Source organism: Cardiocondyla obscurior, linkage group LG04 (genome assembly GCF_019399895.1).
Source record: "Cardiocondyla obscurior isolate alpha-2009 linkage group LG04, Cobs3.1, whole genome shotgun sequence".
Lineage (NCBI taxonomy): Eukaryota > Metazoa > Arthropoda > Insecta > Hymenoptera > Formicidae > Cardiocondyla > Cardiocondyla obscurior.
The window spans coordinates 2,584,275-2,612,059 of NC_091867.1; the positions used below are offsets into that span (position 1 = coordinate 2,584,275).

General features: G+C 34.9%; 6 protein-coding genes across 11 annotated transcripts; 4 read left to right on the top strand and 2 right to left on the bottom strand.

The window, feature by feature from the left end:
* Window positions 1–3,185: 3,185 nt before the first annotated feature.
* Window positions 3,186–6,205, bottom strand: Pig-b (phosphatidylinositol glycan anchor biosynthesis class B). 3 transcript variants are annotated; one of them, XM_070655176.1, is made up of 4 exons: window positions 5,796–6,205; window positions 4,850–5,650; window positions 4,206–4,750; window positions 3,186–3,918 (listed from the first exon to the last, which is right to left on the bottom strand). In XM_070655176.1, the coding sequence occupies exons 2-4, from the start codon at window positions 5,626–5,628 to the stop codon at window positions 3,803–3,805; spliced, it is 1,440 nt and encodes a 479-aa protein (XP_070511277.1). In that variant the 5' UTR covers window positions 5,629–5,650; window positions 5,796–6,205; the 3' UTR covers window positions 3,186–3,802. The 3 variants fall into 3 exon arrangements, with proteins under 3 accessions (XP_070511277.1, XP_070511275.1, XP_070511274.1); XM_070655174.1 differs by having other exon boundaries at window positions 3,186–3,845; window positions 4,206–5,650; XM_070655173.1 differs by having other exon boundaries at window positions 4,206–5,650.
* Window positions 6,206–6,311: 106 nt separating this feature from the next.
* LOC139101767 (E3 SUMO-protein ligase ZBED1) lies at window positions 6,312–9,715 on the top strand. Its single transcript, XM_070655170.1, has 5 exons — window positions 6,312–6,444; window positions 6,727–8,151; window positions 8,304–8,719; window positions 8,901–9,052; window positions 9,147–9,715. The coding sequence occupies exons 2-5, from the start codon at window positions 6,874–6,876 to the stop codon at window positions 9,473–9,475; spliced, it is 2,175 nt and encodes a 724-aa protein (XP_070511271.1). The 5' UTR covers window positions 6,312–6,444; window positions 6,727–6,873; the 3' UTR covers window positions 9,476–9,715.
* A 7-nt stretch (window positions 9,716–9,722) lies between these two features.
* LOC139101782 (transmembrane protein 138) lies at window positions 9,723–17,314 on the bottom strand. Of its 3 annotated transcripts, none has more exons than XM_070655192.1 (4): window positions 17,224–17,314; window positions 11,239–11,311; window positions 10,877–11,051; window positions 9,724–10,808 (listed from the first exon to the last, which is right to left on the bottom strand). In XM_070655192.1, the coding sequence occupies exons 1-4, from the start codon at window positions 17,244–17,246 to the stop codon at window positions 10,702–10,704; spliced, it is 378 nt and encodes a 125-aa protein (XP_070511293.1). In that variant the 5' UTR covers window positions 17,247–17,314; the 3' UTR covers window positions 9,724–10,701. The 3 variants fall into 3 exon arrangements, with proteins under 3 accessions (XP_070511291.1, XP_070511293.1, XP_070511292.1); XM_070655191.1 differs by lacking the exon at window positions 17,224–17,314 and adding an exon at window positions 11,375–11,657 and having other exon boundaries at window positions 9,729–10,808; XM_070655190.1 differs by lacking the exon at window positions 17,224–17,314 and having other exon boundaries at window positions 9,723–10,808; window positions 11,239–11,587.
* Caf1-105 (chromatin assembly factor 1, p105 subunit) lies at window positions 11,782–14,187 on the top strand. The gene is made up of 6 exons (XM_070655172.1): window positions 11,782–11,964; window positions 12,230–12,362; window positions 12,441–12,744; window positions 12,839–13,102; window positions 13,201–13,428; window positions 13,507–14,187. The coding sequence occupies exons 1-6, from the start codon at window positions 11,824–11,826 to the stop codon at window positions 14,033–14,035; spliced, it is 1,599 nt and encodes a 532-aa protein (XP_070511273.1). The 5' UTR covers window positions 11,782–11,823; the 3' UTR covers window positions 14,036–14,187.
* Window positions 14,382–20,357, top strand: LOC139101773 (tubulin alpha-2/alpha-4 chain). 2 transcript variants are annotated; one of them, XM_070655181.1, is made up of 9 exons: window positions 14,382–14,524; window positions 17,230–17,449; window positions 17,689–17,793; window positions 17,925–18,121; window positions 18,334–18,426; window positions 18,724–18,909; window positions 19,032–19,280; window positions 19,476–19,639; window positions 19,782–20,357. In XM_070655181.1, exons 1-9 carry the CDS (start codon window positions 14,522–14,524, stop codon window positions 19,906–19,908), a joined length of 1,344 nt encoding a protein of 447 aa, XP_070511282.1. In that variant the 5' UTR covers window positions 14,382–14,521; the 3' UTR covers window positions 19,909–20,357. The 2 variants fall into 2 exon arrangements, with proteins under 2 accessions (XP_070511282.1, XP_070511281.1); XM_070655180.1 differs by lacking the exon at window positions 14,382–14,524 and adding an exon at window positions 16,030–16,691.
* A 128-nt stretch (window positions 20,358–20,485) lies between these two features.
* On the top strand, window positions 20,486–27,687 carry LOC139101765 (cytosolic carboxypeptidase-like protein 5). Its single transcript, XM_070655168.1, has 10 exons — window positions 20,486–21,291; window positions 21,530–21,822; window positions 21,940–22,278; window positions 22,357–22,628; window positions 22,714–22,867; window positions 23,014–23,110; window positions 23,191–23,488; window positions 23,558–23,765; window positions 23,857–24,015; window positions 26,100–27,687. Exons 1-10 carry the CDS (start codon window positions 21,177–21,179, stop codon window positions 26,814–26,816), a joined length of 2,652 nt encoding a protein of 883 aa, XP_070511269.1. The 5' UTR covers window positions 20,486–21,176; the 3' UTR covers window positions 26,817–27,687.
* Window positions 27,688–27,785: the final 98 nt, after the last annotated feature.

Sequence of the window (27,785 nt, forward strand, 5' to 3'; positions counted from 1 at the left end):
GTACGCTCCCGTCCCCGAGGATCACAGGAGTGTAAATATCACTCCGCACGCGGACTTGTTTTCAGCGCAAGTCCTTTACCTCCACTTCAATCCGTGCTCAACGATGCACTGAATTTTTTCTTAAAGTAAACATAACACGTAAATTTTCATGAAAGAAAAAGCGAAATTCAAAATATGTACTTTCAGACAGAATACACTCGCTGTTACCACTGTTTCAATTATTAACCAGTTCCTATTTCTTTCCGTCTTTTTTTTTACTCGGTATATATAGCTGAATAACGTCATCGCAACTATTTCATATTTCTTCGGCGCTTGGTGCAATTTCGTAACGAACCACGCGATTATGCGACCACATCGAATTTATGCGATTTCCTGCCGTGTAATAGAGGATATCTCAAAGAAAGAGAAAGAGAGAAAGGTTCTCGACCTTAATTTCAATAACGAATACCACGGTAATGTTGCAATCGCGTTGTAAAAGCGGAAACCGCCGCCGGAAATCACAAAGTCTTTGATCGCGCATCCGCTTTTCTTCACGGTTCGATCGTGGCTTACGCGCACGAAAGAAATCGCGAGGAAGCGATTATTATTAAGCATCGTCGCAATTATGAGAGAAAGTGCGGAAAATGCCCAAAGAAAGCGACGCAAGATATCGCGCACCGACGTTAAATCAACTTATTCGTTTTATCGCAGATCTCTTTTCTTATTTTAATTTTTTTTTTTTGACGATCCACTGAATCGATTTCCTTACAATTGATCATTGACCCTTCGCGTGATAACGATCGCCATCTTCGCCGCACGATGAGACGAGGCACTTCGCTGGAAATACCGCAACGTCCGATTCCGCCGAGTCATATTGCCGCGACACTCGTTTACGTTTCCTGCGTTTCTCAATCTTCAGGCGCACAGCGAGAATGTCATGATGGCTGCAATAAATTTGCACTTTTTATACACACAGCCGACGATAACCCAGTAAGATTGTATATGTTCATGCATATTTAAGCGCGCTCGCATAAAATATTGTCCTGTGCAGCAATCGTTGATCCGCGCGAATGCACGGCCGGGTCAGGTTTGAAACGATTACGCGAACGCAAACACCGAATTACGCGACAGAACTTGTCCGAGTCGTTTTCAGATTCTATTACGAAAGACCTTACGTCTTTGAAATAAAGAATAAATAACAGATTATGCTTGTCATTAATCGATGGGCAAAGAGCTTTTAGTCGTGTAAGTCTAAATTCTTCGCAGGTGATTGTTTTAAGAATCATCTCGCTACTTCTAATTGATCTCGGTATTCTCTTCATCTAGCACCATCTTAAACAATACCGCAATCCGGGAAGCTAAGCCAAACTTCAATTCAGGGAACGGCTGACACAACCGTACCTTAATCCTGGATAATACGTCCCTGAGAGATAATTAAAGCGGCGTTGAAGTCCCAGCGAGCAAAGTCTGCCTGGATTCCAGTATAGAGATCCGGTTTACGCTCTTGGACTCTGTTCCATCGATATTCGTCACCGATATGAATATATTTATTGATATGAATATATTTACGTCATTGATATTATGATATATCGCTTAAAATTTACCGTGAAATTTCAGCATTGCTGTGGATACTGCTTCTTTTTTATCGTTTGTTAGTTTCGCTACTGGTATCATTTTCTTCACGTAACTCAGTTCATGTGGCAAAATAAAATTCCACTAATTGTCAGAACTAAGCGGAAACAAATGTAACTAGCAAGCAAGTTATAAATTATTCCGATTTTCCAATCTCTTGTAGTTTTCGAAAGTTTTCACTTTTGTAAAACGAGAAACCGTAATCTAAGTTTTCTCGGTCTTAACGGTTCCATTGCCTCATGAAGCTGAAAAAAAAAAAATATCAATTTGCGTAAAAGTTCACAAAAATCTAACAGTTATTTCTCTCTATCTTTCTCTGTCTTATTTATTTAGTGCCAATTAACTGTAACAATAAATTAATTATGCGTCTTGATCTTACCAGGATCCGTGGGAAGACAGGTAAAAGAGGGACTAAGCATTAAAGGGACAGCAAAGTCGATCCACTTTAAGATCCTCTTACGTGCGACGTAAGAGGACAGAGAGCGGATTCCCCATTGCGGGGAACTTTCTCCCGAACGGGGCGTTCAACACTTGTATACGTGGTCTTGTGTCTGGCCACGTAACTTTCGAAACGCCAGGACAGGTCTCTCGCAGATTGCATTCCTTCCAACGGTGCACACACCGGATTGATCCTTACGCCACGATTTCGAGGACTCTTGGGTATAAGTAATCCGTACAAGTGCATATGCACTCCTTTAAAATTATGAATACCTTCTGTAGAAACGTTATTTAATAAAAAATACGCTTAGCGTTGCCTTTAAACGCAGTAAGACATTTTTTAATTCTATATTACCCTCCGATTGTAATTAAATAAAAATAATCACATGAATTAAATCGATTCCGAGCGTTAAACAATTTTCGCCGAAAATCAGTCTGACTTCTCGCAAGGGCTCGCAAGTATTTCTCATGAAAGGAAAAAGGATCGAAATTCTTGCAAGGATCCCGTCGCGAGGAAGCCAGGCTTCTTCCCGGGAAGCTCAGCGGTGCGGGAATCGCGAGGAAGCGGCTCTCGCCAACGAGACGAGGAAGGGAGAGGAGCAGATCAAGAGAGAGCGAGCGAGAGCATTGTGGTCGCTGACCCGGCCGGAACGTTGACTCCATGTAGTCACTCCCCCCTCCTACCCCTTTTACATTTTCCCCAGGTCTTGCCGTGTAGCCGTACCTTCGATTACGCGGAGTTACCTTACCTTCCCGCTCGTCATGTTTCGTCTCGCCTCGCCTCGCCTCATCTCACCTCACGTCGCGTTTGGCCGACGATCGCGTATCTCGCCGCGTTCCCGAGGAATCTCTCGCCCTCTTCTCCTTCCCCTCTCAGCCGCGATGCTTCCTACGCGTTTTTCCTCACGGCTTTTCCAACAGATATCTTACTTTCCGTTTTACCTTTTCCACTGATCGCCGTTACTCGAAGCTCGATCGTGCCCAGTTCGTCCATTCATTTTTCCTTGGCCTTTCCAGCCTCTCATCTTTCGAAGAAAAGAAAACATCAGCTTTGCGTCGGAAAATGTAAAATTGCCATTATCATTTTCTTCGACGTCAATAAATGCGCTTCGGGTTTCGACTAAGTGTCCTTGACATTTCTGTGGCATTTTGTATATTTATCTTCTTTTTTCTTCGCTGTACATATCACAACATATATCAGTGACAAATATATATATATGTATAATATTCATAACTTAACAGTAAAACTATACGAGCTGTTAAAAAAGCCAAAGTAACTCACTTCATTTTCAAAATTAAAAGAACTATTTACAAACCTATTATTATCAATATTTTTTATTTAATAGTTAATTTGGCTTCTTAGCAGTTCATACAGTTTTTATTCAATTATTCCTCGTAACATTAAAGTAGCAACGGTAACTTTCGAGTTTTTACGATAGACTTAATTCACGTTAGTCTTCCTTACATTTTCAGCTGTTAAGATCTATGCTTAAATTTGCGAGAAACGCGCAATGTAGCTTCGACGATAATTGCGTTTCGGAGCGATCTGTAGTACGACGCGAGTACCGTTAGAATCGTTATCGTTCCCGCATCGGTGAGTCTGGGATTCGAGTCCTACTTACTAACGGTACCCATTTATTCCAAGCGGAGGGCTTGCTTCCCCTCCTGCCTGTTCCTTCCCGCAGCGCAGGTCGTTTTTAGCGCAGAGGATCCTTTCGGTTTACAACTGCTTCGCGTGATAATTGCCTAAGCATTATTGATGGCTGGACAAGCAGGAGGTGCTGCTTTTTGTACATCTATAACGAGAATACCAACATTGACGTTTTCCGTGGCATTCTTTTGTCCGTGTCACGCGAAATCTGAAGAAAGCTAATTTAAGAAATTGTAGAAAATGATGGCCTTATTCATTTCGTGTAAAAGAAAAGAGAAAATTGCAAAAAACTATCTTATAAAATTTAATACAACAAATAAAATATGCCAGCAGTCTCGAATTTTAAAATACTTTTTTCTTAAGTTTCTATTCATTTTTTTTTTTTTACGTAGTAACGAATATATATATAATCAATATTAAATATGCTTATACAATAATATATTTTTTCCATAGTTCCGTTCAGGAAAATATGTATGGAATTCTTTGGTAATTAATTTATACGTACGTAAAAATTCAGGTATTTCGTTCGCAGTGTTATCAAATGCTATCACGTAAGTAGGTGCCGTAGCTTTCTTATTGTTGATATAATTATTGCTGAGCCAGGCTGCTGGATTCGTGAAGAATTGGTCTGCTTCGTCCACGTAGTCTTCGATGTTATTCAAATTAGGTTCGCAAGTTAGAAATCTTATTGACGTGTTTAAATGCAAGTGACTATACAATGGCGTGCTGTGACACGGAGTCAGAATTAATGTATCCGTAAACGAGGTATTCGTGCGATTGATTTCATTCCGTAAACGCTCCATTATTGCTAACGTACCACGTTGATGGATCGTGGAAAAAAACAATCCAGGTATGACGTTACTGCATACGAGTATCGCGATGACCCTTTTACGTACGTGACCCGTCACTCTGATATTCAAACGATTGAGACAGACAAAGCTTGTGCAGATGAACAATGGTAAAAGAGGTAGGATAAATCGGAATTCTTTGTGGGCTAATAATGAATAAACAATTACAGTCCATCCGATCGTTACCAGCATAATTGATTCCCTAGGAAAAAGAGCAGAACGTTTAATGATTAAACAACAGGAAAACAGGAAGGGAATGAAGTACATCCCGAGCAGTACGGGTAAAGCTGAGTAAATATACCATAATGCGGGCTTGACGCCGTACGTACTTCCGATGTTTCCTAACACGTTTACTTGGAAAAATTTCCATGGAGTTATCACATATGTTCCGTAACAATAACTGTCTATTAATACAGAAACGACGGCGCAAGTAGAACATATTAAGATGTATCGACCGAGCAATCTTGTCTTTTCCATGCTTGTACAAATGTGATGCAAGCACATGGGAAGCCACATAATCGCAGCAGTGGGTCTCATCATACAAAGAAAGCCCACGATCCATAGAAATTTTATGCTTTGTACATGGCTTTCTTTCCACGGAAATATCGATAACGCTATAATGGTACAGGCAGTTTCTACTGAGTTTATCAGTGTTCTTGTGGCACAATAATACCAGTACCAATTTAAACACAATGATATTAGCATCCATCTGCTCCTGGTCCATTTATAAAATCTATAATCACTGTAAGCAACGAGGATAGCTTGTAAAATACGGGGCAGCGTTGTCAATAATAGTACAGAATCCATAGAAAAGATCGCGAGTATCCAATAAAGAATCGATATGAAAAACGGATACGTGTAACTGCGAATCATTGTTGTCCATTCCCACGTGAGGTATCCATAACCAAAAATCAGACGATGTGCTACCTCCAGCGACTGCCAATACTCGTCTGGTACGTGAACAGTCCGCACCAGGATCACGTTGATTAACCGCCATAATATCAGGATCGAGAGCAATCCAAACCTCGATGAATACATGCCGGATTGATTAATCTCGAGTCCACGTAATGTTTGTAACATAAATTTACAATCTCACGCCAACCTGCAAAAATCATATCGATTAGAATAAAGGAACTGAATGCGTCTCAGATAATATTAATTTTTTTTTGTTTTTTTAAAACTACGCTATTTTATTTAAAAAAAAAGTATGGCTTGTAGCTCATATAATTGAGATATTGCCTAGTTACCTTGGGATTTGGCTTCTGTCTGTCACGATGAAACAGCGTGCATATTTTTTTTATGTCATTCGACGTTCAATCATAACCTCCTCCATCGTGTACCGGGAAGCTGGAGCTGCTGGAGCTGGTCGAAGCGCCTGCATCGATGCACCAAGTATATTCATGTTGCGATTTTTTTATCTGATTTAACCGGCGCTCCCCACCAAATCTATGTCCCCTCTTTCTTTCGTCCATTTTTTCAAGTCAAACTCGACAGCTCGAATCAAGCAATCGATAGCTTGGATCCCGTGCACTGATAAACTGTGCTGACAAAATTAATAATTACGATTAAACTTGAATTAATTTTCCTCCGCTGAAAATTAATCAACGATGAATTCGTGTTACGATGCGGCTCGATTTTCGTCGGAAGAATGCCAAAGAGTGATTGGCTGGACGCGACGCAATTCCTGCACGACGCGCATCGAATTGCGCGCATCTCGGACAAAGAAAGTCGAAGTCGCTGCTTCACTTTACGAGCCCGTCGTACTTACATTGCGGAACGGCGTGCCGGTCCGCCATTACGGTAATAGTGATACTCGAATCGATCAGGCGAGGTCTATAGATAACGATACTCCTCGCGGACGAGCGCGGCACGAAAGTCGATATCGCATCGTTGCAGGTAAGTCGATACCTGATCAACGGGGCCATCGCGTTTGGCTTCCGCGAGGGATTGAATTGAATTTCGATTACCGTATTCGAAAATAGCGTTCGCCGACGAAAAACACGCGAAGAGGAGGACTCGTCGGCGGCGTATGTGCCGCGAATAAGGTCGCCGCGCACTCGGCGACGTGCGTAACAGGGCGATGCATGACCCTGTAGCCCCGTGGAAGCCCGCCGAGTCGCCCTTCGCTAGTCCTGCATCCCATGCATCCTTATTATCCTGAAATTAAATAATTTACAGAAAAAGACACTGAAAGAGAGAAGAAAGGAAAGCAACTGCACGTGGCTCACAACGAATGTTGTGAACACCCGCTCTTCCTCGAGAGCAACACATTAACATACATGCAGATCGTGGCAATCGCGTGCCGATCAGACTTGAGTCAACACGATGGAAAATAACAAACAGGCACTGTCAAACGGCACCGCAAAGCCGAGCACGTCGGACGATAAGAATGACATACAAATGGTACTGGCGAAAATGATGGAAGAGAAGCATACGTATACGTATAAGAAATTGGTGGTACCGCCGTCCATGCGAAGTATTTACTGGAAATTCTTTGGCTTTCCAGCCACCGAGGAGGGCGACATCCTCACGAAAGTGAAAATCGTCTGCATACTCTGCAAGACACAGATTGCTTACAATCGCAACACCAGTAATCTTCGCATGCACTTACAGAACAAACATGCTCAGGATTTGATGGATCTGGAATCGTCGACTCTGCCATCCACGAAACAGATCTTGCCACAAGATAACAAGGAGAGGAAAATACAGAAAAAATTGCTAAAGGGAGGCCTGAGCCCTGCCAAATATATTTATACCACTAATACGGATGGTACTGTTCAAATAGATGGTGATATACAGTTTGTTACAGATCCTAACATTAGTCTGTCAAATATGGAAGATGATATTACCATTGGCCAACCACTGAGAGTAATGTTCAAGGGAGGATCTAATAATGGTCAAAATGTAGCATTTCTCATGTCTGAGGAGAATGTAACAAATCAGTCAATGGACGTGAAAACCATGTCTGACGCGATCGCGGAATTTATAATAATGGACTTGCAATTACCTGAGATTGTAGAAGGACGTGGATTTCAAAGATTGGTTGCAACTTTGCGCTCGCCGTGCGAAATCCCTAACAAAAGCAAGCTAGAAGAGGAAATAATACCGAGAATATACGATAGTTTTCGAGAGTCAGTAGCCAACTCTTTGTCTTGTGCTGCTTTAGAGCTGGCATTGACAATTGAGGAGTGGCAGTCAAATAATAATGAGAGTTTTGTTACTCTGTCGGTTTATTATCAAAATACTGAAGAGGCTACCTTAGAATGTAAGATTTTGAGTACACTTCATGCACCAGCAGATTGGGAAGAATTTCAATGGACTAGTGTCATAGAGTCTCTATTATTTGAATGGGATATTAAAATAGAGAGGATAACAGCTGTGGTTGTTAGTACTTCTAGAGCAGAGTTATTCCAGGCTCTAACTAATCGTGGCTTGACTGTAATACCATGTTTGCTGTATACCTTGCAAGTGTGTGCACAAGCCTGTTTTGAACATTCTGAAGTATCCATTACATTATCTAAATGCAGATCAGTCATAGGTGCTATCATAAGTCATCCAGCAGCACTTGCAGCATTGACTATGCAAGAACAATTGTCTTCAGAGGTATCTTTATGCATATAAATTAATATTTATTATGAAATATTTTGTAGCACATATAAATACAACATTTTTACATAAGTATAAAGTTGTATTTATATGCACTACAAAGACAAACCATTTTTATATATGTTTTCTAATAGTTATTTTTTTTTTAGTTGGATGACAGTACTATATTATTGGATTATCCAGCTGTATGGATATCAACGTATACGATGCTGGAACAAATGATCGCGCGTCGTGATATGATTATATCGATATTAGAAAGTATGGAAGGGATAGATCAAGAAATGTTTGAAATCACTAACGAGCAATGGAAGATTATGGAAGACATTGTAAATGTTCTTGAACCATTTAAAGTTACTATTATGACGTTAAGTGAGGAGAAAATGCCTCTGATATCTTTGTTGAAACCACTACTTTGGCAACTTGTGTCTTCGCATCTTAAAGTAAAAGAATCGGATAGTGATACTGCGAAGACGTTCAAAGAATCTTTGTCGAAGATGTTATATGACCGATACGCAGATTATAATGTCACATTGCTTCTGCAAATTGCCACTACTTTAGATCCAAGGTATTTTATCACAAAAGTATTTTTTAATTTATTATTTATGGATATATATATTTATTTCTGAACAAGTCAAGAAACGCGGTCTCGCTTTTATGATACATCGTGTAACACAAAGTTAACATGTTTAAAAAATTAATATTTTATGTTATGCATATATATTTACTTTTTACTTTATATTATATAGATTTAAAGCAATGCCATATGTTACTGAAGAGGATAAAAGCATAGTAAGCACTCCCATAAAGGAAATGCTGACGAAATTGATTCAGGAAGAATCTGGAGAAGTTTCTGTAAAAATAGAAGATGAGACACCAAGTAAAAAAGCTAGACTCTCAGGTAGTTTTTTTTTTTTTTTTAAGAAAATTGCAGATAATATATCTATTTACATAAGCACTAAAATAAATATTTGAAATCGATTTTTAATTAATAGGTATGGAGTTTTTACTTGGTAGTTTGTGCACCACAAAGGCTGGTATGCCTGCAGAGGAAAAGGCTGATCTCGAGATTGTGCAATATCAGTCTGAACCTACGGCACCTCTCGATTATTGCCCCTTGCGATGGTGGTCGAAAGTATCTGCTAAATGTCCGAATCTGGCGAAATTAGTAAGTAGATATCATTGTGTGCCCGCCTGCTGTGCACCACCTTCGCGCATTCCGCCGGACGTACAGATTCAATATGATACAAAACGAGCAACCTTGCCACCTCACCTAATTGACAAATTAATTTTTTTACATGGCAATCATACCATGCAGGTATAAAAATAATTTTTAAAACTATGAGACGTTGCCTGAAAAATGCCTCGCTTATACATAGAATACTTTTATTAAAAATGTATTAAGATTACTTGTAACAGTTTAACAAAGCAAAAAATCAGTAAAATAAATTCGCAATCTCTTTTTGTAAGATCGAAATAATACATAAACAAGTAAATTATGTACGATTTTCTTTAATTTTGTATACACTGTACGTGTTATATAATATGGTACCTAAAATGCAAAAAATTTTAACTTTGTTTTTACTTTTATTGAATGCAACATTCCTAAAATTCAATATAAAAATTATTATTGCTTTAAAACAAATAAAGAGCAAGATATCTTAGTGTTTTTATTAAATGAATAATGTAATGTTTAATAAGTTTTTATTAAATTATTAAGATTAGAAAGATACGTGAAATATCTTTCTAACATATAATATTTAAATGTTAAACATTAAATAGTGTGTAAACTGTTTTTATATAAAGTTCTAAAATTTCTTAAAAAAAAAAAATAAACAGAATTTTCCACTTTACACATAATAAAAAGTATTTAAATATTTTAAAACTTTTCAATAAAAAAATACAATTGCTCTATTTTAGTAAAGTTTGTATATTTTAATATGTCGAATTCACAAGTTGAAAAATAAGTATTAAGAATCGTGTGGGCGTTAATAAAACTTATTAAAAAATATGTACATATAATACAATTGTAAAGTTATAGTTAATATAAATATCATTTAGTGATTTATGTTTTAAGTCATGAATTTGATGTTTTTTTTAACATCGATTCGATAAAAAATCTAATCATAAATTTTATAAGTGTATATTATCATATAGGTACACTCACCGTCAGGAATGGCATTCGTGGTGCTACGACGGCGGCTAGCGTACGTGATCTTGGCGTAGTGTGCATCGAATCTCACACGAAACGCGCGCGTAGATGTGTTGCATAGCACCGATCACCGAGGACTGAGGGAGATCGCGGTCTACTACACCTCCCCGCACTCGGCGGCCGAGAGAGGGGGAAGTCACGTACGCCAGCCGCCGTCGCCGCTCGCCGCAGCAAATGCCATATCTGCTTTTCAGTGTACAACAAACGTATTATTATTGTAATTAATATTACATTATATGCCAACCTCGTTATTTCATTGATGTAATAAAATGATAAATTTTTACATATTCAAAGGTATTATATGAATTCTTTGTATCATTTTACATATGTACAAACAGTCACGGGATGCTTAACTGTTTCTGTACCCAAGCGGAACCTTTGTAAAATCTTGGATCACCGATTCTCAGGGAGGCTCTTTTGTAGAAATAGTAATATAGCACGGCAACTATATGAAATTTTTAAGTTATTGTATACTGCAGTAAAACAAGGTTTTGATTTTTTTTAATGTTATACCTGTTCTGTGTGCAGAATAGAGAATGTGAAATCCTTTTGTCCAATAATGTTTTAACGGTGCCGACCAATGTATAGTGACGTGCCATGTATGCAAACTAATTGATAATATCATGTATATAATGCACAATACTAACGTCATACGAAATCTTGTGTACAGCAGCTGTATTAAACCGGCCTGAAAATTAAATACACTTTATATATCTTTGTCAAATATATAGAATATTGGAATAAAAACTTGTTAGCAGTAAGCAAAATCTTAACAGTACGCCAGCAAATTCAAACGGAATATTATAGCAAATTTGATAAAAATGTGTATGAACTACGATTCCATTTTGCTTGATATCATTTGATTTTATGTTTACCTGGAAGATATAAGTGGAAAAGAAATTCACCAAGAGCAATGTGAGAGCAATGATAAGGCAGAAGTCCTGAATCCTGAAATGATATCGATTAAACGACAATATATAAAAATAAAAATTGTCAACGTTCGCTACGTACACATAGAGTACCAGTAGATCTGTTGGATGCTGCCTGGCGAAGCTCGCAAATGAATTAACGCAAACGTCAAAGAGCAAGATAATATATTGCAAAATTACGATGGCCGTATACTGTCTTGTATTTAAGGAACTCATTTGCCATTTGTAAAAAGGTACGCGGAATATAAATATAAGCCTAAAGTGCCTAAACTTGTACTCCTGCAGCCTGTACCTCCGTTGGCCTACGTGCCTTCGTATGCTTATCGTATTTATTGAGTTATTTGCGTCACGTCAACGGTTGCCGTGACAACCAACGACCTAACTTAATCTAATCCTCCATGAAAACCTCTTTTCGCGCGTACAGCGTGACAGCTTGAAGGTTAAACAAAATTGGCGGCGATAAGTTCGTTGTGCACCTGCGTTTCGTTTACGGCATCGAAACACGTGAATCGTACCTGTTGATCTCGAAGAATGAAGTGCATTACTCCGGAAATTTCGTGGCACAATCGCGATCCAGTGCTGAGCGTCGATGTCCAGAGCGGATCATATAAAAACTCGAAAGGAGAAACGTTTTGGAGGGTAGCGACTGGAGGAGCGGATTGCCACGTTTTGGTGATATAATTGTTATATTTATTATATTTATCTTGAGTAAGGCCAAAGAAAATAATTTTTTTATTTTGATGTTTTACGATATATACGTTACTATAACACTATGCACGAAATAACATTGCAAAAATATTATATAATATTCTATTAAAAAATATTAGCATAATATATAATTCATTCAGACGCTTATTTAAAAAACTTTTTCTCATGTATTCATTTAATTACGATTATGCATTTGAAGATAGCAATTTAAATGTTTGTTTAAATGCAGATTTGGCACTTGACAACTACTGAACATGGTGGAGCTACTGCAAACTTTGCAGCAGATTTGGAACGTCATCAGAGAGCAGTAAATGTTGTAAGATTTTCTCCATCAAGGGAAATTCTAGCGTCAGGAGATGATGGTTGGGCATATTATTTTTATATTTATTATTTCTGCTTTGTTAAGTAAATTCTAAAATAAATCTGAATTTAATTTATAGAATCAGTTATTATTTTGTGGAAAATGAAGGAAAAACGAGACTCCTCTCCACCATCAAATGATACTGAAAACAGTGAGCAATGGACTTCTTGGAAAGTATTAAGAGGTCATATTGAAGATATTTATGATATTAGTTGGTCACCAGATTCTAATTTCTTGATCTCTGGATCTGTTGACAATACTGCAATAATGTGGGATATTAAGAAGGGTCACAAAACTGCAATATTACAAGATCACAAGGGTTTTGTTCAAGGAGTATCTTGGGATCCTTGCAATCAATATGTATGCACTATTAGTACAGACAGGTATACAAATCTACAATTATAAATTATGTATATAATAAAATATTTTCTGAATTGTGAATCAGAATTATTTTCATTATTTTTAAATTACTTTCAGACACTGCCGTTTAATAAGTATTGCTACAAAGAAAGTCGTTCAGCGAGTTTACAAGTCTAAAATTCCGACACCACCCGGCAGCTCATTAGAGGGAAAACTCGTGCGTTTATTTTACGATGACACCTTTAAATCATTCTTCCGTAGGTTGACTTTCTCTATAGATGGATCCTTAATCTTTGTACCGTCCGGAATAATCGAATCGCAGGATACTACAGAGACGATATCAAATGCGATAATTGTTTTTTCTAGAGAGGATATAAGAGAGTCAGTATTTAAGAATTTAATGACTTCAAGTGTCTAACTTTAAAACATTAAAATTTTAAAAAACCACAATAAAAAAATGATAAAAGTGCTTTTTTTAGACCAATAATAATTTTGCCTACTTTAAATGAATGTACTATAGCAGTACGATGCTGCCCTGTATATTTTGAGTTGCGAGAAGATGGACCAGATGCTTTGATATCGTTGCCTTATAGAATGGTAATCGCCGTTGCAACACAGAGCTCTATATTACTGTATGACACGCAACAAATTTCTCCGATCGGCTTAGTATCGCTTATTCATTACGGCCGACTAAATGATTTGTCATGGTATATTAATTATTAATATGTTTACTATTTGACTTATTTTCAGATTTTAATAACTCTTTTTCTTTTTTTTTTTTTTAGGTCTAGCGATGGTCAAATTCTAATTGCGTCTTCTAGCGATGGTTACTGTTCTATAATACACTTTGAAAAAGATGAATTAGGTAAAGTTTATAAAAAAGAAATTTCTATACGAGGGAGTACAGTAATAAATAAAACATCCAAAAGTTTTGGCAAAAAATCTTCGAGCAGTATAATCAATGTCAAAAACGTTCCAACATTCGATGTGGATGATTGTGCAATGGACATCGAACTTGTAAAAAACGATACAGTTGACACGAAAGTAGAAACTCGATCTGAAGAAATTAATGAACAGAAAATGGATATAATCATAGATAGTAAAAATAGATCTGAAAATGATTTTGAAATAGATAAGAAGTCAAATGAAGAAGAGACAGAAGATATCAAGTTAGTTTATGAAGAAAGTAATGAGACAACTAAAATTAAGAATACTCCATCAAAATCTAATGTTGCTCCTATTATATGTCACAAAACTCCCAGACGAGTAAAATTGATAACTTTGTCGAGTCCAAAAGGATTAAAAAAACAATAGCTCATAAAAAAGTAAGATATTAAGATTTTCTATGTAGTCTAGTTATGTAATTATTTTTACTATATACAACATTACTTAGAACATAAAAAATATTGTCTAAAATCAATATTTATGACATATAAATTTGTAATCATAAATATTGAATGAAAGAATGTGTGTATTTCTATACAGTCTTCAATCTCAGATGGAGTTTGAAGAGGATCGCGTTACCTTGAACCATTCCCAAGAAAACTGTCTATAACGGACAGTGCACCTTGTACGCGGATGCGCACCCGTATATGCAATTGTCGTGGGTGCTATAGTAGCACAAGCTGATCTGTCGCTTACGAACTTCGGTTTACAGACAGATACCGTATATAGCGCTACTATTAAATGGCGAAGCGTAGTGATCGTGCTATCCACGAAGTCAGACAGTGATCGAGTCGTGGCACGGTCCGACACGCTGCTTGCTATCGAGTGTAATAATCGGCTAATAATCGGAAAAAAATGGTGAGTATTTTATTTCTTTACTACTCTTTCCATCAATACCAAATGATTTCATTTATATTCATGATGAAAAACATATACATCTTGTATTTTTGATAAAAAGATCTGTTTTAATATAATTTAATAATCAGAATTGAGACAGTTTGTAGAAGAAATTGCTTTCAAAATAAGAATTTTTTTAAAAGGCACAACATGCGATCGTAACAACATAAACTCATGCTATTTTTTTATTTCTCTGTAATTTTTATGCTTCTGTTAATTGAGGTACAATTTTTTTCAAACAACCGTGTTAAAATAGAAAAAAAGTCATATAATAACACATTTAACATTTAAGCACATTTTAGATACCTTTCGAGTTTTTTATGCTTATAATTGCAATTGTTTTTTAAATACCATATTACTTTTTGTTCATGTGTAAAAATTATTAAATGAGTCATAGGTTACAATATAATTTTTTTATTGATTTGTTACGCAAATGTATACCTTTGTAAACATTCTAATAACGGGAATCGTACGTCTTTATACAATAGTACTTACAGTTCTTAGTAAAGCGTATCACATGCACGCTATACACGTCATACAGTACAAAGTGTACAGCTTGAGAAATACCACTAGGCTCTTTTGAATGTTCACAATAGTTTATGAGGCTAATTAAAAGTTTTCTCGACTGAATTAAATGAGCACGAAGAAAATACAAATACTGATTGAACAAAATTTCTGCGTAAAAATAATTTTTTATATGGTGCATTTTTATTTTATTAAATGTAATACTTCATGCGAATGTTAAAAACTATATTTGTTTAATGAAGTTTTTTGCATAAATTTATTAATTTGTTATTTTAATAGAAAATGAATAATCCGTAAGCTTTTAAAAACTAATTATTTAATATATTTTTTATAATATTAAAAGAAATTTAAATATTAATTCTTTCAACATTAATTTTTTTTATATTTTCTCGTGTATTTCAAAACGCTACACGCGAAACTCAAATTATGAAGTATCGATCCCTGCTACGAATACATGTCGATATCTTTACATTAGTAAAATATTGTTTCTGAAATTTTACAATTTCTTCTCTAAATCTTAAATCAAATTTTGTTACTCATTTATTTTAGTCGTTTAAAAAGAATTAAACAGAACTAGAAATTAGACTTTATGTCACAATTGAGTAAATTATTAAAATAATTCCTTTTGAAGTCTGTAACTATCTGAAAAGACAACAAATATTAATATGGCTTATTTCTTGCTTGTTTTTTTCTAAAAATTGTTCTAACTGCATCATTTAAGACGTCCAAGCATTTGCAATATTAAGACAATTTTATATTAAAACTGTCGAATATTTTCTTCGAGAGAAAAAATGATATTCTTTCAAAACATAAGGTGAATCGTACCCTACCTAAACTGTTTTAAGAACTAATGTACATTTGTGATCTCACGCCCATTTTTGAGATTACAATGAAATCTCTTCGGTGAATCGTGCAATTGTGTCATATGCAAGTGTGCAGTTTGATATTCGATTAAGCTGCTATGGTTACAGTGTGTCAACCTGTAAAAAATCGATTTTTACCGTACTATGCAGATATAGAGCGTATAATATCGTATCACGCGCGAGACGACACTCAACCCATGTGCGTCCGCAAGTCAGGAAGTAGGCCGGCTATAGACATATCAATATAAATGCTCACTTTTAGGGTACAACTGAATTATCCATGGGGGACACATTAGGTCAAGGTGGTATTTTTCTACCAGACCTTGTTGACAGATAAAGCCGTTGCTTTAGTCGACGATGCTTTGGGTTCCAGTAATCACCCCTTGTTAAGCATAGCTCGTTCTTTACTCAGATAATCTCGTTAGGCTTGTTAACTCCCTTCAATGAATCTTACTTAATCGTGTGCTTTTAATCAGGAGTTTATTAATAACAATAAAATTATGGAGAAATTTGTATTAAACTGATCAATTACGAAATTTAATCACTGCGAGTAAGTGTTTTGTGCAAGAAAAGTCTAAAATTTATTAAAGAAAACGATCAGTGTGAGCAGGACATCTTTGTATCTTGATATTGTTGAAACATTTTACGTGATACATTTGTTGTGAATAGATGCCTTGGTAATTATTCTACATTCATTTAATTAACGTGGAAACAAACTCTTTTAAAAGATGGCAAAAAAGGTAACTAACAAAATACAAAACGTTGATATTTAAGAAAGTATGGAGATACATAAAGAACGTTGTAAAATTAATAAAATTTTAATAACGTTCTTTATTTTAAAATTATCTGCTAAATTTTTTTAATAACTGATACTAATTAAAATAAGTTCTTATTTATAAATTAAAAATGTTAGTAAAATTTTGCTAGATATACTTCCGAAATATCCTAAGTAATATTCAATTTTTAACGATTTTTGCTCACATTGCTGTTATAGACCCTTACACGGTAAAGACCGTCGTGAATTTTTTAACTGTCTAAGGTGATAATCGTACCTAAACGTAGTATGATATAAGCACAACGCTTATGTGACGTAATCGAATGGTTCTAATATCGTTATAACGATCAATATTTTAAAACGTTAAGCCAAGTTTTCGATTACCACTAAAAGACAATTTTTTTTTTTTAATATATTGCTATCTTTTTTTTTTTAAGCAAAAAATTTTATTCTAGTCAAATGAGAGAAGATTAAAGATATAAGAAATATTTCTTTACCTGTAGCGGGAATGCATATCCATTCACATAGGACAAGCGGGCGTGCAGATGGGAAATGCTTGTTGGGAGCTCTACTGTCTAGAGCACGGTATTCACCCAGATGGACAGATGCCCAGTGATACTAATAGTTCCGGAGACGATTCCTTTAACGCGTTCTTCTCCGAAACGGGCTCAGGGAAGCATGTTCCGCGAGCAGTTTTGGTTGATTTGGAACCAACGGTGGTAGGCAAGTATTCTAAAAATTATTAATATTTTGCATTATAATTGGAACGTAAACTATATTAATTACAGAGTTAATCGAATATTGTGAGACATTAAAATTGTTATAATTTTAAACTGTTAAATTAATTTTTAAAAACTTAACTCTTAAAGGACTCTGCTCTTGACCGCTTTGTACATTAAAAAAAAAAAATTAATTAATCAATTTTAACATAATTAAGATGGATTAATGAGTTACATTTTTAGATGAAGTCCGTACGGGAACTTACAGGCAGCTATTCCATCCGGAACAAATGATCACCGGGAAGGAGGATGCGGCTAATAATTATGCCAGGGGTCATTATACAATAGGTATTTTTTACTTTTTTGCCAGAATATTATATATCTGTAATAAGATACAATTCAATTACGTTAAACTTTTATATAAAATTCACGAGTGAGAGATAACTTTATATTATTATTAATATTTTGCAATTTTTCAGGAAAAGAGATTATAGATCTGACTTTGGATAGAATACGCAGACTTACGGAGCAATGCAAAGGTTTGCAAGGTTTCTTAATCTTCCATTCGTTTGGTGGAGGTACGGGATCTGGATTCTCGAGTTTACTTATGGAACAGTTGTCTGCTGATTATCCGAAGAGGAGTAAACTGACCTTTAGCATTTATCCGGCACCACAGGTAATATTATTTTTGGTGCGTCGTCAGAATATTTTAAAGTCTTTTTTTAAGAATTCTGGTTTCTGGAAAAAAAATTTAAATAATGTAATTTATATATATATTTATATATATAATTATTTAATGGACGACCTAGTTTTCTGAAGAACTATAAAATTATTGATTTATTTAATTATCTAATTGACCGATCATTACATCATTTACATTTTTCATAGGTATCGACTGCAGTGGTGGAACCCTACAACGCAATTCTGTACACCCATCCGACATTAGAGCATAGCGAGGTGGCTTTTATTGTAGACAATCAGGTCCGTAATTTTTATTATAAATGTTGATTCAAAATTAAAATATGAAAGTCTCGCAAGTAAAATTTATATGTCCAAACCTCGTAAAAACATTGTTATTATAATTATTGGTAAATCGATCGCGAAATAACGGCATTCTTCCTTAGAAATGGGTTGTACTAGCAGAAAGCTCGCGTGTTTTCTGCTCAACATTTCACATGTCTAAAATGAAGTTTATTAGGACAGTGTCTTCTATATAGGCTGCTCTTACACGGAGCGGTAACAGCGAAGTCTGTTACTACAATCGCGTGTTATCCGTAGGCCATTTATGAGCTGTGCAGAAGGAACCTGAATATCGATCGACCTACCTATACAAATCTGAATCGGTTGATTGGACAGATAGTTTCATCCATCACCGCTAGCTTACGATTTGATGGAGCTTTGAATGTTGATCTCACCGAATTTCAGACGAATCTAGTGCCTTATCCACGTATTCACTTTCCGCTCGTAAGCGCCACTTGTTAAAATAGATAATTATAATAAGTATAACGTAAAAATTTAATAGACATTATTTTTTATTAATAATGACATTTTAATTACGTGCTAATTACGTTTTTATCATTATGCAGGCTACGTATGCTCCCGTTATGTCAGCTGAGAAGGCCGGGCATGAAAGAGTGACCGTCGCGGAGATAACAAACTCCTGCTTTGAACCAAATCATCAAATGGTGAACTGCGACCCGCGTATGGGAAAATATATGGCGGTATGCTTATTATACAGGGGTGACGTAGTACCAAAGGACGTAAACGCAGCGATTGCGATGATAAAACGGCAGAAGCACGTGCAGTTTGTCGAATGGTGCCCAACGGGATTCAAGGTGCGATTATGAAATAAATTTTAGGGTAAAGAAGACTCGAGAGTGAGTCAAGATCTAATTATAAAGAAATGTTAACGAGAGCAAAGTATATTCTAAGAATTCATCGTTCTGTTGAATGAATGTTTATGAATTTCTTTTTATTCGACTTGTCGAGATTCTTAATTCGATCGCATTTAAGTATCGCTATAATAACAGGTGGGAATAAATTATCAGCCGCCTACCGTCGTACCGGGTGGAGATCTCGCGCGGGTGGAAAGAGCGGTATGCTGTCTCTGCAATACGACGGCGATTGTGGATGCATGGGCCCGGCTTGATCATAAGTTCGATCTTATGTACGCTAAGCGAGCTTTCGTGCATTGGTAAGAAATTGTGAAATTTATACAAAGTCTTGGACTATTAAGATGACGGAAAACATATCTAATTTCAGGATGACGGTAATGAGAGATGCACTTTGTTCCTTTTTGCTCTTTATATCATTTAAAATAAAATTTAATTTTGCAGGTTTGTCGGAGAAGGCATGGAAGAGGGTGAATTTTCAGAAGCCCGAGAGGATCTGGCCGCTTTGGAGCTCGATTATCGTGAGGTGCAAGAAGATACCGTTAATACCGAAGAAGAGGAAGAATATTAAGCTCGCATGCTCGCTCGTTATTAAATTATTTAATTTTAATATATATGTCGTAATACGTTTTACCATTATATCATATTCGGAGTCTTTGATTTGCGTCACATTATCACAATATTCCTATAGACGAATTGTGCCCGTATAAATAAATTATTTATACATTCTAACTGATGCATATCCTTTCAATGCGCGTCCACGAAAAAAGTTGTCATAATGAAAAATGTGTCGAATGCTTGAAATTGACAAATATTTATCTATTTAATAATAAATATGTACTTAAATCAGTTGTGTGAATCGAAAATACGACGATGCGTTCCCTGTCCGTTTTATAAGACAGTTTTACGAATCCCAAAATTATGTAAGAACTTATGTGATCTATTGAATTTGTCAATGTTGCGTTATAAAAAAATTGTGAAATGTATTTTCCAATAGAACAGGTCGATAATTATCAATAATTGGTAAAATATTTTCATGGACTATAAATATTTGCAATTCTCGACATTCTTAGTATTGCAAAATTAATTAAAGTTACATTAAAATTATAAGAATCATAATTAATTAAATTATAGCACCAATATCGTAGACAACGTTATGAGGATTATGAGAAACGCGCGAAACAAAAGTAAGCCGTCGATAATAGCGGCGGCGCACTGAAAATTACTCGATGGCCAAAGGAGGGGATCGAGGGAGAGGTAGTCACGTATATACGCTAGTCGCAGAAACGCCATATGATATGTCCCATATCTACCTTTTAGTGTACATATGCATCTCCCGCTCAGCAACCCGCGTTCGATGAATCGTCGAATTTACCCAGCGATCGAACCAATTCATGCAAGAGTAAAACGATCGACGAAGAGGGGAGGCGCACTTCTAACGCAATAGAACCTGTAAAACTATAAATTGTATTGTGGACTGCTCGTTCTTTGTGACAGGTTATTTTCGGTGATCGAAGATTTATTAAGAAAGACGAAGAAACTGCGTCCCACGTCAGCCAGGAATGAGTGATCTCGTTGGTGTTGCATCTGTGTTACCGCTGAGCATTTACACATATTCTTGTGAGTGTGTGTGGATGCGTGAGGTGTAAATAGAGATCATATGATCGCTCGAGAAAGCCGTCGGATCGAGATGATGCCGACGAACAAGAGCGATCGCTTCTGAAGGAGCGATTTGCGCTTCGAGGACAGTGCGTAAAGATATCACATGAACGGATAATCGTGGTCGACGTACGTTTCGTGCGTTCTTATTTCGTGGTGGACGTGATTCTCTGAAGCGTCATGGCGAGCACAGCTGAGAACATTGCCTGCGGTGGTTTCGTGTTCCTTAATAATTTTGATTCTGCCAATCTGGCCAAAGTGGAAGCAGTGAGGATCCCAGAGACCTTCGAAAAAGGTATGTAATTATTTCTTAATTTTGTGACAATCTTGCAGCTTTTTATTGATTCTGACCATTCATATATGCACATTAATTTAAGTGTTTATTCGCCAGAATATTTTTTTTTTGTATGTTTCTGGATTAGATTAATCGATCTTTTTTATCTCTAATATATCTAAATGTATTGCAATGAACTATAAAGATTGCAGATATACTTCTTATATAACAATACAATATCTGGTTTTACTATTTTTAGATATTTATGAGGTTGAAGGTAAATCAACCAACAGCACAATCTCTAAAGATACTTTGGATTATGAATTCAATTTGTGGACTAAACACGATTGTCATGGTACACAATTCCAAAACAACAATAGAACTTGGTTTTATTTTGGTGTAAAATCTAGTCGGCCGAGTGTCTTGGTAAAATTTAACATAGTCAATATGAACAAGCAAGTCAAGATGTTCAGTCAAGGGATGTGTCCAGTCTTTAAAATTGTGCCAGGACATTTGCATTGGGAACGGATTCGCGAAAAACCTACATATACTGTAATTGCAGCATAGATAATTATAGGAATGCATATCTAAGAATGTAGCAAGATTATAAACGTATGTAATAATAATAATTGTATTGGTGAATATATAGCATACCATTTAACATTGCAGCTTGATCAAAAAGGAAACGATTTCACTTTATCGTTCCTCTATTACACTCCTGAAAATTTAAAAGCTATTACTTACTTTGCTTTTACCTATCCATTCTCATACACAGATTTACAAAATTATTTGAGAAGGATCGATATGAGAATGGGAAAAAGGAGTGTAATGTCTGCAGATGACATCTATTATCATAGAGAATGTGCAATAAAATCACTGGAAGATCGTAGATTAGATGTATTAACAATAACTTCTTATTATAACATATCAATGGAGAGAGAAGATAGACTGAATAATATGTTTCCTGAAAAAAATGAGGAGAGGCCTTACAAATTTCAAGACAAGAAGGTATAGAATGGCATACAAATAATAACAAATCAAATTCTTAAAAGTACAAACGAAATATATTATTTTATATGTATTTAGGTAATTTTTATTAGCGCCAGAGTCCACCCAGGTGAAACACCATCTAGTTTTGTTCTAAATGGTTTCCTTAATTTTTTATTAAATCGGGAAGATCAGATTGCTATAAATTTACGTCGCCTGTATGTGTTCAAATTGATACCGATGCTCAATCCAGATGGTGTTGCCAAAGGACATTACCGAATGGATACTAAAGGAACAAATTTGAATAGAGTTTATCTAAATCCTTCTGAAGTAGATCATCCAACGATATATGCCGCAAGAAATTTAATCAAGTACATAGCTATATTTCTATCATTATATAATACTTTGACTTCTAGAATCTGCATGTTATGCAAATTTTACATGCTTTTTTTATAGATACTATCACAATTCTTATCAACTACCGAGTGAACTAACTGACGATTTATTAAATATAAATTTAGAAATTATGGACAGCAGTGTAAACGTTATAAATTCGACTGCTTCAATAGCGAATGCTGTACGTGACACAACCACAAGACTGTTGCAACAAGTATGACAAAAACCTACAGGATTAACTTTAATAACATTTATTTCTGAATAAAATTTATTGGAGTGAAATTAAGAAAAACTTTAAATAATATATTTTATGTTATATAAAACTACGATAGTATTTTAATAACGTTATTTTTTTAATAGGTAACATTTATGTCGTTAGACGAAAAAAGTAGATGTACTTTGGACACTAGCAAGAAACATTTATTGACGTTGGAGCATTTGGACAGTGCAACTACTGGTATTGACATTAAGTTTGAATAATAAAATTTAAATAACATATTTTGCAATGTTCCATAATTTGTCTTTTGTCATGTATAGATGAAAGCGGTGATCTATCTAAAGAAAGTAAAAATGATAACTCCACAGAAATTAGAACAAGTGATAAATTAAATGTTGATATGGGTGAAATATCAAAAGCCTCCGATAATTCTGGATTATATTTATATATCGATCTTCACGGTCATGCTTCAAAGAAAGGTGTTTTTATGTATGGAAATCACTTTACTGATTCGGAGGATACTATCACATGTATGCTGCTACCTAAATTAATGTCTATCAATAATCCACATTTTCATTTTGCGTCGTGCAATTTTGCAGAACGTAATATGTATATTATGTAAGTGTGACCTACTGTTATTAAAAATTATATGTATAGTTTTATATAATTACACGTATATCTTTGTAGAGACAAACGAGATGGTATGTCCAGAGAAGGATCGGGACGTGTGGCGGTGTATAAAATGACTGGTTTGATACGCAGCTATACTCTGGAATGCAATTATAACTCAGGCCGTTTGGTGAATATAATACCCGCTAGAATTCGTGATGGAGTGAATAAAAATATGAATCATGTGTTCGTTCCTCCGAAATATACACCGGCAGTATTTGAAGCGGTAATAATTTTACTTTTACTTTTTCTTTCAATCTGTTATGCGACAATATTGAAAAAAAAATTTATGTATGTATAATACTGATCATATATAGGTTGGAGCAGCATTAGGTCCTTCCATTCTCGATCTCACTGGGAACAATCCCAATAGCCGATTGCCAAATAGTCAGTATCGCTCTTTAAGAGGAGTAAAATCTCATTTGAAACTAACACACGTGAGCAATCTCTCTGCACCTGGCAAATCAGTGCGCAAGGTAAATTTTGATGTGAATAGTGGGAGTGATATTTGTAATGCTGACATAAAGCAGTGTATATTGTCATAATCATTTATTCAGCAAACTAATTTTATATGCTGTTTCGCATTAACACTGCAACCAATTAGTGCCTAATCCAACAAATTTATTTGTGCATAATTAAGAAAGTGGGAGAGAGATTTTGTACATTTACAAATCAAATTTTTTACCGATAATATTTCCAATTATATTGAAATTTTTAAATTTATATGGAAATTATTTAGTTTTTTTTTTTTTTTTTAATATGAAATTGAAACATTTTATGACAATAATTACATATTAATATTTATTTTATTGTCGTATAAGAAATATTGTAAACTCTTTTTAACATAACTTTTTTCGATGTCTTCCGTACATTAATTTGATATAATTATAAACAAGACAATAATATTTTATATATACGTTTTTAGATTATTGATTTATTAAAAATTTATATATCAAGACGTTTTTAATTGCACATAAGTCATGAAACAAGATAATGTAATTTTGATTATATATATATGAATATAATTCAAATTGTTTACAGGATGTAACTTTTTAATTTTATTATAATATTTTATTACAAATGACTTATTTAATGTTTATACACTATGTATGCAGTATATGCACGCTTATCTTTTAATTTTAATATTTATTGATAACGAAAGATAAGACGATTAAATAAGATATGTTGCGAATATCTTGCTATTGACTTTTTTTATATTGTGGCTAACTCAGTGAAGTGTTACTTATTGCTTTTATTAATGTTTGATACTTAACAATATTTGTTTGTAAATAATAATTTTTTTTTTTTACACTATTTTTTACCGATAATGTACGCAAGTGCACTTACGATCACACAATCGAGTTTACGTAGCGCCTTTTTAAAAGATGCAAATAGTTGTGAAACAAAATTAATATTGCATAGAGGACTATATATAATTAATTATATCTATTTCTTTAGCGAAGGGCACGACGTGGAGATATAAATGGTTAAACTGTTATATCTCTGAACGGTGGAATTGTTGAAGTGAGATATGGCAATTTATTAATTCAAACTTAAATGTTACTCGTTTCAACAACATATATAAAAGTTTACTTTATAAAATGTAAATTATTAGAGTACTATTGAAGATGTTATTTTGTGGCATAATTCCATTATTAGTATACCTGTTTAAAAGAATATTGTAAATTTATTAATGTTAGAGATTGTCATATATAAAAGATGTAATCTATGTGCAATCTATTTACATTGAGATAAATAGATATTTATGAAGTTAACAAATCTCGATCTTGGCAGCAAATTTCAAATCATCCCAAAACTTTGCTCGTATTACGCATACATGTATAGGAATCTTATGATGTATTGCACATGAGCTTTTGCATATTCACCTGTATTAATAAATCTTACAGCTGTTTTTTAGCGATTATTTATTTATCTCACTTTTATTTGATATCCCGGATATCCTGACCAATCGATCCTGACGAAACTTAGCATGCACCGTGTTTGCAAACGAAACAGGGCAATATAGTGTAGTAGAACGCAAAGAGAAAACTCCACGTCGAAGACTATCGTCCACAGGTTTTAATCACCAGTGAAACACATGGATGACGAGCTTTTCACACGTACTTTACAGCACTCTAGCATGTATCAACGAATACTTCTCATTTGCTAAATATTATTTCTATAGAAAAATAATTAATTTTTTTTGATAATATGCATTTATATTATCAGCAAGATAGCTTTAGTTGCATTAGGCAATCTGCAATTTTTACTCACTATAATTTTCTCTAAAATTTTTATACATGTAGATGCGCTTCGATTTTTTTAAGTGTATGACACGTGTTCAATTTTATTCGTTGTGCTTAGCCGCGAGGGGTAAGTCATTACTTGTATAATTAATAATTGTTATATATAATAACTGTTGCGTACAATTGCAATCATAATACAATGGTAATCGAAATAAAATCAATCTCTCTCTCACATCTGTTTATTTTTATGTTATCGGTACGTACCTCTATCTCTATAATATGCGAATTTATAATTGTGCCCATTTCGTTTGCAGGATAACGAAGACGATGTTCCACGGAGTAGCGGTATCTTGAAGGAGTTAGAAACAAGATTAAATGACGCAATGACGGGGGCGAGGAATGCCATAAGAACTGAGGGTAATCTAGTAAAGAAGTGTATTCTGCGACGCGGTGCCTCCTTTTACTCGGCGGTGAAAAGAATCAAGAGCGGTAAGAAACCTCGGCAGACGCTCACGCGTCGCACGTTGAAAAACCATTGTGCCAGCAACGTGGAGAACAGCGCAATAATATGTGCGATTAAGTCTGAAGTGGAGACAAAGCCGTTTTTGAAGGCAATTGATCGCTATCAATCGAACAGATCTAATGTAAGTGCGGCAGTCAGTGAGGAGCCGCGTTTAAGCGTCAGCAAGAAGTTAACAGGAACTACTAGCTCGATGAAGACGCGTATTTCATCTGAAGAAACTGCGGCGGTAAGGCACGGCGCAAAAAGACTGAAAATTATCTCATCTATGAGAACCTCCAAGCCTCTCCCTGAAGTTGGAGAATCATCCTGCACGACAGAGGAGACTAGCGTGAAAGTATCTCTGAAGGTATCGCGTACATGCAATAAACAGAATATTAAAGGAGCCCACGATAAAGCCAGGATTGGACGTATGAAACCGAGCGAGTCTTCCAAGCAGAAAAAATGTAATAAGACTGTCGTTAAGGAAAGTTCTGTACTTGACGAAAGCGCAAAGCAAAATCTTAAATGAGCTCAACCAGGGTACTAGGAATTGCTACCATGAGAGTTGTAGAAAATTAATTATTGCCATTAACTTCTTGTATCCCTTTTTAGAAAGATATATTACATATTGTAGCGTATATATATATACATGGGACGACCAATGAATTGTGATAAAATCATTGAAAAGATGAGCAAAAAAAAAATCAAAATATTAACATGGTAAATCTTATACATCCTGCATATAATATACTATGAAAATGTTAAATTTCTCTTTGTATTATTTGGTGATGCAACATGACATGTGATATACCGTAGATATTTCGATCATATTCATACATTTTATGTTTTCGTTTTTTTATGAAATAATATGTTGCTTCGTTATTTAAAGGGTGAAACCTAAGTCAACAAATGTACATATTACGTTACTATGTATATTATTATATATTAGGTGGGCGTATATAAGTTCAGACTAGATTATTATTCTCTTTGTAATTCATATGTGTTTGTCTCGAGAACTAGTTCTCGTTGAAACAATTTGTTTAACTATGTTTAAAGATTATTAAGTTTATTAAGTTTAATGAACGTTTATTTTATTCTCAAGAAGACATTTTATCGGCAAAACTATGATAATAATGAGATTATTTTCTGTAAAATCTAAGTCTTGCTTTTTTAAAATAAAAAAAAAATTTGTTTTCTTATGTTTTACTTTACGTTTTCTCGAATAAGTTCGCGATAATCAAATGTTGATTTATATATTAGATGGCATTGTGTTATATGAATATATAAATGTTACCTGTTTCTATTTCTCATCTTGTAACCTGCATATATTATAGAACAAGAGGTTCTATTATTTATGTGCGAAAGTTTGTTGGCAAAATAAATGGCAAAATATATACTAATATACACCTAAAAATACATTTATTTCTTTTATTATTTTCAATATTTTATATTGAATTTATACTTTTACACTTCCTTTTGTTATTTAAACTTTTAATTA